This window comes from Miniopterus natalensis, chromosome 16 (genome assembly GCF_054644295.1).
Source record: "Miniopterus natalensis isolate mMinNat1 chromosome 16, mMinNat1.hap1, whole genome shotgun sequence".
Lineage (NCBI taxonomy): Eukaryota > Metazoa > Chordata > Mammalia > Chiroptera > Miniopteridae > Miniopterus > Miniopterus natalensis.
Window position 1 is genome coordinate 10,759,806 of NC_142096.1, and position 15,037 is coordinate 10,774,842.

At 45.5% G+C, this 15,037-nt stretch overlaps 1 protein-coding gene across 1 annotated transcript; it reads right to left on the bottom strand.

Moving 5' to 3' along the window:
- Nucleotides 1-7,210: 7,210 nt before the first annotated feature.
- On the bottom strand, nt 7,211-13,908 carry KCNV1 (potassium voltage-gated channel modifier subfamily V member 1). The gene is made up of 3 exons (XM_016224252.2): nt 13,406-13,908; nt 12,115-12,644; nt 7,211-8,811 (listed from the first exon to the last, which is right to left on the bottom strand). The coding sequence occupies exons 1-3, from the start codon at nt 13,870-13,872 to the stop codon at nt 8,300-8,302; spliced, it is 1,509 nt and encodes a 502-aa protein (XP_016079738.2). The 5' UTR covers nt 13,873-13,908; the 3' UTR covers nt 7,211-8,299.
- Between the last annotated feature and the right edge of the window lie 1,129 nt (nt 13,909-15,037).

Genomic DNA, 15,037 nt, shown 5'->3' on the forward strand with positions numbered 1-15,037 from the left:
CATAGGCAGGTGGCCCAGCTGAGATGGCCCAGCAGTGCCAGGCTCAAGTCCTCTGGGGGTGGCGACCCCACCGAGGGGAGGGGACCTATTCGGGAGTAACTGCTGGCCTCTGTCCTGCACCCATAGCCTACAGCACAAGGCCCCTGAGGAGAGGGCCTTAGGCTCAGTCTGAACTCTGTTCCCGCCTGAGAGCGGACTTGTGGTAGCTCCACGGGATGAGCTAAGTGCGAGAGCAGTGCTTTTTGTTCGTTTGTTTTTAAGGAAGCAATGATAACTAAGTTTAAAAGAAAAATAGAAAAAATAAATTTTCAGCCTAAAACTTATAAATTATATGCCAGAATACTGTAACTATCATAACAACGAAATGTTTCATGCCATTTCTAAAATACAGCATATTTATTTTTCATCAATATCAATAAATACATCGTGTACTGAGCATCTAATATGTGCCCTGCTTTTTACATACATTATCCCTACTCTCCACAGTGAAACCGAATGATTCTATTTTTATTCTTATTTTGAGAGAAGGAAAAATGTTGTCATGGCAAGACTGTGATTAAAATCCAGATTTATCTTGCAATATACCACCAAGGTGCAGACTTGCAAAGGCTCTTGCTTTTCAATGTACCACCAAGGTGCATCTCAATGGAAGGTTTGTTAGCTCAAAGAGCAGGGTTAATAACTATCATAATCAGCACAGTTCACCAGGTAGCTTCTCGTGGGATAACCTTGCGCAAGCCTCACATATAATTTTTAATTAAAAAGAGCAATTTTCACATATTAAATTTAGAGTTAGGTTGCACATAAAATAGTGGTGACAAAGAGTAAAGGCAGAAATATTAAAAACAGCATACATTTTGTTCCCTGTGACTAACACAATATTATTTACAGGTCTGGTTGCTGTGGTGATGGTCTCATATGTTCATCTTCATCCAGACACCCAACAGAGATTTGCTAGCAGTATAAATAAATTCCAAATTAAACATTTCATTTCAAGATGTCCTTTAATTTTCATGAATACAGAGAGCATTCAATTATATATAACTTTATTACACTACTACTCCATTATTGGAATAGTAAATTAAGAGATGTATTTAAATCTGTAGCTTTCAAAGATTATATTTAGAAGAATGGATTCTGTTTTTTCCCTGGTTTCATTTGGTTTTGCATATTTCTAAAACGATATGGCTTTTTTCCCTTCAGGCTGGGAGGCTTGTAAGCTTTCTTAGATCTGAGAGCACAGTTGCAACCAGGAACTTCTCAGTTTAAATTTTTAGTACAGTCTGAATATAAAGAAATTTATTGGGAAGGTAAGATCTCTGATGGGCAGCCAATGCAGAAATAAATGAGCAGAATTTTAAGTTGAATGAATTACGGCTAAGATATCACTCCTCTCTCTGTATGAAATTCTTAGTCACTTGGAGGACTAGTGTTTTTCTGCATGTCAAGCTTTCATTATCATTAGGACCTACTTTCTTTTTCCATCCCATATGGATATTTAATGTAGACCTTGTTACTCACCAATGAAACTTTTTGGTATTTAAAATTCAAGGCTGTTGTCAGTTAAGTCACTTCTCTTCTTTTGCCACTGTCATAATTTCCTTGCATTGATTTTGGGAGCTAGATCATTTAAATGTGCCATCTGCATCCAACTGAATGAGTGATGGACAATCTTCATTTATTTTCATGTTTCTGGATGTTTGGATTAATCTATACACAGTATTCAGTTATTTTGACAGATGGTATAAATTTTTTCTCTGTTTCCTTTGATCCATATCAACTATTTAATTGCCATTGCCCTTGCCAAGCTTAAATTTTTCTTGTCTAAGTTGTCATCAGTATCTGAAAATGTTGAATTGATCAGTTTATGTAGAAATTAATGCTTTATAATCTAATAACAAAATTATCTAGTAACGACTTCCAAAGGTTGTGATGGATAAGTTTAATTAATAAAAGTGTGAAACATTTCTAAGTCTGTGTGAACACAGCCCTCATTTCTGCATAAGGTGAATTTCAGTAACAGTAGTCAATTTAATGCCTTCCTAAGTAATAATATTCATGGACTTATAGCATTTGTGTGCTGGCTGTGTTTTTTATAATATACAGTAAAATAATTAATCGTTAAAATTACAAAATTGTCATATTCCACATAAAATTTTCTGTGTACCATAGTGGCATGTTGATTGCATGTTAGAACATGCTGGCTTAATAGGTAGAGCCCAGATTCCCAGATTCCAAACATGTTAGACTCTCTATAATTTCATCCCAGCCCATTTCTAGTCCCATCTTTACTTTTTCCCTCTTATATACACATTTTCCATGAATTTCTTTATGTTGTTTATTCTAAAAAGAAGTTTTCCCCTTCAACTTCTTTACTTAGAAAACTTTCACACCATTTTCTACATACTTCTCTTGGATCAACCGCTACAGTGCATTGTATGTAGCTGGTTGTTACTACGTGTCCTTTTCATAGACTGTGCTTCTTGAAGAATGTCTGTCCCTTGGCTTTGGTGAAGCCGAGTCTTAAAGACTTACTGTTTATTATGAGTAATATTTCCAAATACCAGGGTGCATACTGTCTACAAGGTTTATGAATGCGGATGTGGCCTCGATGACGCGGCAGTGCGTCCAGTTTCTCCACCGCGAGTCTTCTGTCGCCCTGTCTACACTGGCGTCTCCCAAGGGAGCCTCCGTGCACAGTCAACACGACGCGTGTCGGGCTCTACTCTGTTCTTCAGGATGGAGTAGCTACGTAAATTATTTGGGATTTTTCTGCATAGAAGATCTGTCTCCTATCCCTCACTTATTAATTAAGTCAATCGTTTATTTATATCAGTACAGACCCATGGATATTTATTTTATACTTTGGGCAATGACACAATGCACTTGATACTTTGTTGCCTCGGCTGTTCTAGCTCCGCCCCTGGGGGCTCGTACAGAGGGCTCCTTTGTCTTTTTGGCAGAGGCCCACAATATGTGTTTGTCTTGCTTTCTTACTTTCCGGCACTATACAATGTTCCTGGCTTGTCTTGTGTATTTCCTGCCTCAGGTCTAGAATCAACTATTTCTCCAAGGATCCCTGTGTGTGTCTTTTTTTAAATCGGAGAATCATGTTTGCTATTAAAATGATAATAAAGAGGAATGCTATACAGGCATTGAAAATGGCTCCAGTATTTGTTTCACAAAAATGACTGCTTCCATGTCTATGGTCCTATTTTGTTTGTCAGAAGCATGGAACAGGCTGACAGGTCTCAGAGGGAAGGTGGGAGGGAGGTGGGGAAAATTAATCAGAGAACTTATATACATACATGCATAGCCCATGGACACAGACAATAGACAGGGGAAGGACTGGGGTGGGGTGGGAGCCGGGTGCAGGGAGGCAAAGGGGGGAAAACGGCGGACCTCTCTAATACTCTCAACAATAAGACAAATTAGAAAAAAGAAAATAGATGTCAGTAATGTGTGAGAAAGAAGATTTTATTAATTGAATTATCAAATACATCTGCCAAAATTTCTCTGAAGCTTTAACTACACGATAATATGATGAATGCCAACTGAAGAGAGAGGATCTGTTTGTCCATGCATTGAGGATTTTGGAATCAAAAAAATTGGTTTCTTTGAGTGATTTTTAAAGCATATTTTATTAGTCTGTGGAAAAACTAGCATAGAATAATTAAACAAAAGGGGAAAGTGGAAGAGCACTGTTAAAGAATTTGTCAAATATCTGTTGAGTGTACATCTCTTAGAAATTATTACGAAGTTCATTTTTCTATCTTAAAGTTGAAAAAGGGATCTCACTGTTATGAATAGAGATTGTTCCAGGGAGCAGTTATTTTCCTTCGTTTGAAAGCTTTAGGACCAGGAGCTCCTGTGAGGAAAGACGCTATGAGTACAGCTGAAGGTAGAAGAATGGCTTTTATTTTTACATTTTCATTCATTTATCCGTTCTTTCTTTTCCTGATGGCTGGTGATCAAGGTGGTACTATTGGATGTGAAGGAATTTCTCTTTTTTGTTTTTTTTTTAACTTTAAGAGCGAGGCCTATTGAAAGGGGTTTCCTATAAAGTATAGTTACCAAGTTACCACAGCAACCGCAACTGTCTTTTACTTTCACATGTACCATTAAGCATTAGTTGACAATAGTAATTATAGACTAGTTTAAGATAAAACATTTGCTGCACAGCAAAGACATGTAGAAAGATATGGTTTTGGGAAAATTGTCCTGGTTTAGATAAATCGAAGTTACTGTTTAAGGGAGATTTGACTTTCTTACTTAGACGGATAATTGAAATTCTACCTATATATTCTCTGCGAAGTATTTAGGTGATTTGTGATACATGTCAGGGAACAGTTTCTCTCCCATAATTTTAAAATCATTTTTTTTAAATCCAAAATTTCTCCTCCCACTGTGTGTGCATGTGCCAAACTTGTAGAAACGTCTTTAGTTCAACTGCTATTTCTTTGGAAATAATTTGGTTGAACAACAGAATGATGTAGAAAATGCACACATTGCCCTTAGCTTGTTTTATAAAACCTCTTACACTATAGACTTAAAAGAAAGTGGTGTAAGGTTTCATATAACTGGAAGAGCTGTAGCTCAACTTGGAACATGCAAAGGAAATCCAAACGTTAACTTATTTCCTGTTATTTCAGAGTTAGTTGCATCATGTTGAAAGCTCCATGAACCCAGCTATAGTGCTTTTACAGGAGTTACTATGTAAACATGAAAGTATTTTTCAGCGTCACTGGATTATTAATAGTGCTCATTAAAAGAGCATCATACTGAGTGCGATGTTAGCGGTTCAGAAATGAAAAAAATGGGATTTACATTGTTTTAAATATCCTCTTGGAATGCCATTTTGTTAATGCCATTTTTTTGTTGTTGTTGTTGAAGAATAAAAGCATGGTAATGAAAAAGCGGTACAGCGTAACTAATCCTGGTGCGCTTGGGTACACAGCGATGACAAGATCTCTTTTCATCGTTTCCAGGATCTTTGAGGCCGGCACAAGCAGGCTGGAACTGTCTTCCTAACCCTCTCGGGTGGTGGGGGCAGCGGGGCGCGGATGGGGGGGTGACCCCTGGCTGCTGGCCTGGGCCAGCTGCACCGAGGGGCGCTCTCTCCCCCCACCACTCCTCTTCCTAGTTTCCCCTCAGGAAGGGGGCCCATGGGGTCCATGGGGGGCTCCTGGGCATGCACGGAGAAGCAGCCCCATGCAGCTCCAGGGCCTGACCATGGAGGCCGTGCAAATGCGCTGCTCAGAAATCCTCTGGCAGGAGCGTAGTTCCCTGCAGCCCGAGGTGTTGCCCTTCCAAGGTGGTAATGCTCCCATTTCTAAAGGAGGTGGGCTTTCTTCATGGGCTGCTTTTGCTCAGGACCCTCCACCCATCTGGCTAAAGTGTCCTTAGAACTGGGCTGCAGTGAGAGGCTGTTTTAGCCCAGCCTTGCTCTTTTCCTCTGCTTCACGTGTGTCAGGCCTGCGTCACGTCTGAAGGGGCTCCCCCGTCTCTAGATTTCTCCTCGTTACCCTTCCAGGCCTCTCCTCCCAGGAAATGTCTTGCACATAAGAGACAGGACGGTAATCACCGGCCCAACCCCTTCTCGGGAGACTTGGACTAGCATAGAGTCCGGGGGAGATGCCGGGCGTTCGGCGCTGCATGTGCTAATCGGGGGGTGTTTGCTGGGCGTCCAGGGTGGACGCTGGATAGGCGGTCGGACACGCAAACCTGGGGATGCAGAAATGAGAGGAGAGGTCCAGTCTGCGGGCAGAAATTAGGAAGCGGACCAAGTATCGCTGGTAGTTAAGCCATGAAATAGGGTGACTCTATCAAGGGAACAGTGTAAACAGAGAGGAGATGAAGACTGGGATGGACTGACCACTTCAGCCAGAAAAGATGAATGAGCAGTGGGGGCGGGGCGGTTAGGGCTGGGCGTCCAGGCAGGCAGGGTTTGGAGGCAGAGCGCATAGGAACCTTGTGAAGGCTGCCGCCGGCCCGGCAACATAAGGCACGAGAGCTGGTGACCGGGCTGAGCAGTGATGGGGTGATTTCTGACTTGGAGTGACTTTTTAAAAAAAGAGTGGGGGAAAAAAGTGAATATAGAAACAGGGAGCATGGATCTAGAAAATGCTTTCCAGAGTTTTGCCTTAATGGCAGAGTCGGGTGCTTCCTAAAGGATGGAGTAGATTCAAGGAGTTGTTTGCTTGCTTTTGTTTTTAAGACGGGAAAAATTAAATCATGTTGTCAGGCTGCTGGGAAGGATGCAGTGGGAAAGGGGATGGTAGTGCAGGGAGAGGGGAGAGGCTTTCCGAAGCACTGTTCTCGAGTTACACAGAGGGACAGGATGGGCCGGTCAACCCTAGCAGCAGGAGGGAAGGCAGAGCCGGCAGGCCCGAGGGGATAAATGAGGATAAACATGGGTGCCGGCCCTTGGAGGAACGCTCTTCCAACTGGCTCTATTTTCTGAGTGAAAGTGGAATCTCGGGGAGGTGCTAGAGGTTTGTACTTACTTAGAGAGAGCGGATAGGTGCCAGAATTGCACTGTGATTGCCCAGCAGCATTAAGAAGTCGCCAGGGCTGGGGCATGAGTGTGAAATGAGAGCAGTCAGCGTACACTGTTTTTCTCTGTTGTCATGATCAGCTAGCTCTTCGGGGACAGGCAGACGGAGGCACCGGACTGAATGAACCAGGGTTTGGGTTTTACCAACTGTATAGGAAGAAGGACCACAGGGCAATGGAGCTGAGGAGTAAGGGAAGTATCTTAACATAAGGCAGGTAAAGACGTGAAGGCGGTGAGCATGCAGGTTATCTCCGTACCCCAAAGGCCAACCACGTAAACAACGGCCAGCGGAGTTTAGGAGTAAAACTCTATGTGACATTTTAATGCTATATATCAGCGTGGCTTGGAGAGAGGTTTGGGAGTAGAACTGATAAAATATGATACAGTCATATACTAAAGCAGTATTGCCCCATATTCATTTCTTATCACCACTCAGCCCTGGCAAGGAACCTCTTGGGCATTTCCCCCCCTAATTTCTACCTCATTAAATTTTAATACTATAGATATATTCTACATCTGTTAATGTATTGCATGTATATGTGTTTTATGAATGAAAGAGTAAGATATTTTTGCCCCCAAGAACCAGTTTTCATTCCATTGTTGGCACTGTTACATCCATTGAAAATGCAGGTATTAAAGTGAAACTCCATATGCTTCTTCGTTTTAAAAATCTCATTTACTAGAATATTGGGAAACATTAATTATTAAGAACTTTTGGCTTTAATTATATAACAGAATGTCTTGGAATTTTATTATCATGAATGTCCAAATGCTGTCAAAATGCGGGCAAAGTTTGAACATTTGTTATTTCCCCCGACACTCAGAAAGTTACCCATAATATTTTTTAACAAATAAAAGATCTTCAAGTTCATCCAGTGATATCATTCAACATATAATTCTCATTTCATAAAATAATTTCAGTGCATACATTTAAGATGATCACTACTTCATCTTTACATGTTCATGATTTTAAAGACGTAACTTGAACACGACATCAATACAGAGGTGTTTAAAGACCATCGAACTTCCATGGAGTACTAAGAGATATCTGCTTCAAACTCCACACGTGGCCCTCAGAGGGAGGGGGCAGATGTGTAATCCTCGAAGCCTTTGTGCAGCCTTCTTCCACTGTAGCCTGAGCAGTTTTGGGGATTCCCACCCATGATAATAATGCTGGAATACAGGGCTCAGTCCATTTGTGACCAGAGTTTGCACCAGAAGGAGGAAATGACCAACGAGTCAGGAATTTTCCCTTGTAAAAGTAGTCATTATATTCAACAACTTCGACAGATGAAGAAAGGAGTGAGTCATTTACTTGGGGAGTATCTTTAAGTAACAAAGTTGTTCAGTGTGTTCTTAATGTTCACTTATCTTTTCTCTGGGCTATGCAGTTTAAGGCTATTTCTTTTTTTAATTAATGGTGCAAAAAAAACTTTTAAAATTAGTGATACATAAAACTTTTAACTGTTGTATGTATTGCAATATTTTATATCTGACGTGTCTATTAGGCTAGTTGTATTGGGCTGTGTTGAATGCTTATTTTTGAGACTCAAGTGTATCAAAATCTTGGGCAGTAGTTTGGGGGGGACATGAACTATTCTAGTGCACTAGGCAATGTATCAGCAAAAAGGAACACAGGGAGTGCTCAAAAGAGACTTCTCAGCAGTACACGGACAACCATATCAAGGCTTTATAGGTCGAGTTACTTTCACACAAGCTTTTGTAAATAAACTGAAAGTTACTTCAAAACCAGAAATCGTCCCCTCCACTGCTCCTAGTACTTGCTCTTTCCCTGCCTTTCAGTCGAAGCATCTCCATGATGCTCCGGGCATAGACATCTCTCAAGTTCACGCTGATGTAGGAGTCAGTGGCTATATTCTTGGTAAGCTTCTTCAGAGCTTCGCGCTGCCGAACAGCTGCCTCCTTGAGCTTTAAGGTAAAATAGCAAGCGGAGAAGCGGTCGTTAATGATAGCGATAGGCAAAGCCAAGGCAAGGATTCCCGATAATATACACATGAAGGCGATGATTTTGCCTGTGGTGGTGTCTGGTCTAATGTCCCCGTAGCCCACCGTGGTCATGGACGTTGTGGCCCACCACCACGCACAAGGGACACTTGTGAAGGTTGTGTCCGGAATGCTTTGCTCAGCAAAATATTCCACAGTGGAGAATATAGAAATGCCCACAGACAGAAATAGGAGCAGTAGGCCGACTTCTTCATAACACTGGGTGATCGTCATTCCAAGTGAGCGTAATCCTGCAACAGAACATCTGCTGTCAGTCACTGGCACCCCTCCTCTCCTCCCTCTTCTTCCCAACCTTCCCTCCTTCCCTGCTATCTACCACAAACGTGCATTTCACATCTGTGTCTCCAGCACTGGGCAACGTTCTGGGGTATATAGGTGACAAATCATAACCCTTGTGTTCAGGACGCTCATAGTCTAGTTGATGGGGCTGGACTGAGAAGGCTAGAAAGAAATATAGTTAGATCCATTCACTCACTTCTGTATTTGTTAAACACCTACTATTTGTACAGAAAAAGGTGAGGAATGAAATTAAAAAGCTAGCAGGAGTATCTGATAGGAATGGATATTTGAGTCTGTACAATGGGAGCGTTGGGTGTGGAGGGTCACTTGGGCGGACCTGCATTTCAATGCATTACTTCAACACATTTTTCTAATGCTAATTTGATGTTGTCTACTCTTCCCACCCTCCCAATAAAGTTTAACGCCACGAGCATGAGCGTACCATCATCCGAAAGCCAGAGGCAGTGAAGGACATATGCCATGAGAATGAAGTGAAGCAGGTTAGGCATCGGTGACAAAACTGACATGAGAACATCACATGTACATTCAGGGGATAATCCTAGAGATCTGCCAGGAGGGGTTCCTGAGCTCCTATGACACCCATGGAGATTCTAGTCCTTAACACCAAAGCTCTAGGAAAATATCTCCTTGAGTACATAGAATTCCTGCATTCCTGTAAAGAAGTAGGCCTGACTGTAGACTAGTCCTCCATTGCAAAAAGGGATGGAGGACTGGAGCCACTAGAAATTCCCTCGCTGTGAGGCACTGGCAAAGTCCTCATTCCTGTTCCGAGGGTCCATCGGGCCCCGGGGGACAGAGCCAGGAGAGGCCCTTCCCATCTCTGAAGAGACCAGGCCTTAGGGAGAGCGAGGTGCGACTGTGATGGGACTGTGATTTGACTAAGGTACCTTCCCTAACACTACAGAGATACTGCTAAGTGTGTACACACATTTTGAAGCCATATCAACCTGATGTCACAATGATACTGTCTCTGAAGTCCAAAGCAATGCCTCCTAGAATCATATAAAATTTTATTCACTCGCAGAGACTACTTGCAGTGCACTAAAACACTACTGGTGCTCTCGTTATTTTGAATTTTGTTCTTAAAACTTTGAGGTATTTGTGAATTATTTACCAGCTACTTTCACATATTGGTGAATATTAACCTTGAGGTTTAACTTCAAAATAATTTTTTTTAGAATATCTTCAGAATACAATTTAGAAAACTGGCCTTGATGTGTCCGTATTGCATCGCATTTCTGAAGTAAAATGACAGACTCTGAGGGACAGCACAGTGTTTGGGGAGGCTGTTTTCATTTCAGATGAAATCTAAACAATTGTGTAAAGAAACATAAAGTGGTCTGAATTTCTCCATGTAACATCTATTAACTCAGATAATTCTCAAAAAACAATATGAGACAGATGTAATTATTACTCCTTTTTACGGATGAGTAGACTGAGGCATAGAAAGGTAGCGTCTCTAGTACAAAGCTACAGAGCCAGGATTTAAATCGAGGCTCTCTGGCCTGCCATTGTTCTAACTTATTGCATAATACCTTTCAAGGTATAGTCACAGTTACTACATGGGAACATATGTCATCTATGTCTATATTTTGCTAAATGTAATGCTTAGGTTAAAACTGTCCAATATTTGTTCAAGTGTCCATATCTTTTTAATAAATGAAGGCCTCATTAATACTTTGTACTTCTTTAGAACTGAAAAAAAAGTTTGAAGAGGTAACATTGTGGAAATTACTATTATTTTCTTTTTTCCTTTCTTTTGGGAAAAAATGTAGTCTTTACTGGTTGATTTTAAACTGAATCCTGTGAAGAGTTTATAAATACTAGAAGAAAGCATCCTATTACGTGTGTCAGAAAACAAAGAGTAGTACTTCTAAAAGTTGTTGGAAACCCCATTATCCAATCCTTGGTATGTGAGACTAGCTAGGAAAACATATTCCCAAAATTATATTAAGATAAGCCCCAATTACTTCAGTGATGTGAAAAAAATACCTGAGGTTAATTTCTCCCTATATCTATAAGGAGAGACAACTATCATTAATTTCTTTTAGGTGATCAGTCAGGCACATATCTAGAGAAATAGATGGTAAAGGACTCTCTAGCCAAATTATTTCTATTCGTATGTATTGCATTAGTATGTATGATATCGATATGGCATCCTACTCTGTTGTTTCTCAAAGTGTGGTCCAAGAACCACCTACATCAAAATTCCTTGTGAGCTTGTTAAAATTTATGCTCCGGGACTCAATCCCAAATACTGGGAACTGACTCTCTAAGACTGGGGCTCAGAATTTGCATCTTAACAAGATTTTATGGGATTCCTCTTTTCATAAAGTCTAACATAAGGTAACACACATGTAGCTCAGAACACTCAACAGGTACAGGGCTGGCCCCTGAGAATCACTGCCCTCAGGCAGGCAAGGGTCTTCTTTAATGGATTTGTGTGATTTCCCCTGACAGTGGCTATAATTTTCAAGTACAACTGTGTGTTGTGTGGAGATTTTTCTAGGGAGAATGCTCGTTAGATGGTCTAGGCTTTATGATACACACGAAAAGCTAAGGCCTTCTTGTTACTACCTCTCTCATGCATCCCAGGTCATGGACAAGAAAATTCTCAGATACTAGAGACAGCATTTAATTAGTGCCTTCTGCTTTCTTCCCAAACAAATATTTCCGTTGCTTCTTCAAAACTTAGGAGAAGGCCACCAGTTCCTAGTCATCTCTCTTTCTGTATAGCCAGAGAAGCCTCGGCAGGACAGACTTTCTCTTCTGCCAAGGAACACGGGTGGCAAACACTTTCTTGGACACAGAAGAGAAACTGGCTTATGTCCCTAACTATCATATATAATTTATGCATATAGTTAATGTGCTGTTTATGCATCTTTTATTCGGAACCTTCTAGAGGCAGAGTGTCTTTAGTTTTTGTACATCTTCTGGGCATTGGGTTAAAACAAAGTTTTTGTACATCTTCTGGGCATTGAGGTTCACAAGTGGTCAAATTATTTCTCAAATGCCTTATGGAGAGAAAAGAGTAGGAGAGGCACTGTTTCCTTTATACCTGTGATAACAACTTGAAGGCTTAGCTTCTCAACATTTTGGAGATCATGGTTGGATAGAATATGGGAGTTGGTATTCGGAATATCAATTCAGAGTTGCTTCCCTTGGACTGTGGGTCAAACCCCTAACACTTAAAAACAAGGGCAAGTTAAAAAACATCAATGAAATCTGAATACCTGTGGAATGTCTGCCCAGCTTTAGCATGCGCAGAGCCCTGAGCAGCCTCAAAACCTGGACGATGCGCCCCACGTTTTCCAGATCCTGTGTGGTCTCACTCCCACTCAAGCTCTCTACCAGGAGAGTGATGTAGAAGGGCAAGATGGCCAGCAGGTCTATGATGTTGGGCACCTTTCTGAGAAAGAGGCACCTGTCCCGCACACACAGGAAGCGTAGGACAAACTCCCCCGTGAACCAGCTAATGCAAAAGTACTCCAGGATTTCCAGCAGCTGCAGGTCCAGCCAGCTCAGCTCGGCCGACATCAGGGCCATGTTGACGATGGACACCACCACGAAGATGATGGAGATGACCCCGAAGATGCGGGCAGCCGTGGAAGACCCAGGCTTCTCCAGGACGTCCCAGAGCTTCTGGCGGACGGCGTGGCAGTGGCCCTGTGAGAAGTCTTGTTCACTCGCAGGCTGACTTTCCTGGTCTTCTGCGTCCTTCTTAAAGTCTAAGGTCTCACTCAGCTCTTTTCTTCTGAAGTATCTTTTAGAGAAGACAACCTGGTGATTAGTCAACTTTTAAAAAATACAGCAGTAAAAAAGACAATTAAACTTGGTAGTGAGGTTTTGCTTCTTATTTTAGTTCAATGCAGAACACGTCCGTTCATGGCTTACCCGGGCTGTCTCTGGCCCACAGTATTCTAACTTTATCACTTAGCCTTATTATTTTTAAAATGGCACTTTTGTGGCAGGAGCTTACACAAGAGGGTTTATACATAGCAAAGCTATTTAATGCATTTACTCATTTTCTTGTAACAAACCCAGACGTTTGCCACTGGAACTGTGTGTGTGTGTGATGGAAAGGCCGTCAGGCAGGAATGACAGCGAGAGAAAGCCAGCAGCGAAGTCATCGTCAGAGCCAAGGAATCAACCTTCTATCTTGCGCATTTAAAGCAGTTCTCCAGCTACATTTTAAAATCGAGTGTCCTAGGTCTGATAAACGATAATGCTTCATATTGAGACCCGCATCCCTATACACACCTCTTTTGGAGCACAGCTTTTGCGACTCCTTTAGTCAATCACCAAGTATTTACTGCAGGCCTGGCCTCCCTTGCCTTGGAAAGGAGTTGGCCTATGTCCATCCCCAAAGGAAGGTTCAAAAAGTTCCACCCGAAAGTTGGCTTGACCCCTTCCAGCCCGCCACGGCCACCCTGCAGCTCAGAGGCGGCCAAGCGGTCGCAGGCCTGGGCTTAGCGAGCTGGTGCAGAGCCTCGGCCGGCGCCCGGCCGCCCGCCCCGCCCGTACCTGTCCCTGCAGCAGGCGTCGATGCTGAGCTCGTCGATGCCCCAGTACTGGATCTCCTGCAGGAAGGAGAGCGCGCACAGCTGCTCCATGACGTGCAGGCGGCCCGTGCGGTAGTAGTGCAGCACGTAGCGGAAAGCTTGCGAGCTGCGGTCGAAGAAGTACTCGTTGTCCACGGGGTTGGCGTCGTCGCAGAACTCCAGCGGGCTGGGCACGGCGGCCAGGGCGCCGGGGCGCCGGTACGAGGCCACCACCACGGCCAGCTTGCCCAGGCGCGTGTGCGGGAAGCAGGACAGCGCCTGCTGCGAGAGCACAAAGCGGCTGCCGCCCACGTTGACCGTGAAGCTGTCCCCGAGCGCCAGGGGCTCCCCCTCGCCCTCGCTGCAGAACACGCTGGACTCCAGCGAGGTCAAGGAGACGCTGTCCAGCGGCGAGTCCGGCGGCGCCCGGCCGCGGGGAGGCAGCTCCATGCCGGCTGCCGCTGCCTGGGGGCGCCGCAAGGTGGGGGCGGGGGCGCGGCCCCCGGGGGCAGCCGGGATCTCCCGGGCTGCCGAGGGGGTGCCTCCCGCCCGCGCGCCCCGACTCGCTCCGCCCTGGTGCTCGCGCCCCCCTCTGGCCGCCAGGGAGCTGCGGGCGCGCGGAGGCTGCGAGCCCAGCGCCGGAGCCGAGGCTGGGAGCCGAGGGGTCGCGCCCCGGAAACCGGGAAACGCTCGGGTGCGTTTCTCTGGCCCTCCCCAGACTTATGCACCCCGTCCCGGCTGTGTAAGGGAGGTCCCGAGCCCGGGAGGTGCAGGGATGGAAGCCCGGTTATTTGAGGGGCGCGGCGGTTGGAGGAGGGGTCTGGAGGTCGGGGGGGCAAGCGCACTGGGCGGGCGGGATGCAGGCGAGGGGGCGGCCAGGCTCCTGCGCGCGGGGCGCCAGGAAGAAAAGTTCAGGAAGCGGAGGCCGGGGTGCCCGGGGCGCGTCCCTTCCAACTTCTTTCACCGCGGCCTCGGGGGCTCGGCGGGAGGCTCACCGCGGGGGCGGGGGCGCGGGGCGGAGCAGGGCGCCCGGCGACTCGCTCTCATCCTAGTCTGACCGCCGCGCGCCCCATTTCCTCCTCCGGGCTCTCTCGGGGTTTGACCCCCTGGGTGAGAAATAGGGATCCTCAACGACGGCTTTTAGTTGAAGTCTCCGCGGCGCCTAGAACTTGGGGTCGCCCTGGCAGCTCCGGCCCGTGGCGAGGCGCCCTGCGCCCTGCGCCCTGGCCATTCGCGTCCCTGCAGGGCTCCCGCAGGGCAGGGGTTCCGCGCGCGCCCCTGGCACGAAGCAGAGCTGTCGTTTAAGGAACGGGGAAGGCGACGAGCAGGGACTGGAGCAGGGGCTGCGCAGAGTTTAGGGGTAACGGCGCCCGGGTGCCGGGAGAAGCCGAGGAGCGCGCCCGGGCGAGGCGGGGAGCGCGCCCACGGCCCCTGGGAGCCGCGCCCCGGCCAACCTGTTGGACACCGAGCGGCGAGGGGAGGAGGGGCGGGCGACTCACCTGCGGGTCCCCGCGCGCGCCGCTGGCTCCCCGGCCTTTGTCTGCCGCTGCGGGGCTGCGCGGGAGGCGCGGCCCGGCGGGTCCGGGGGAGCCGCGCTCTCGGCTGAGCGCGCCGA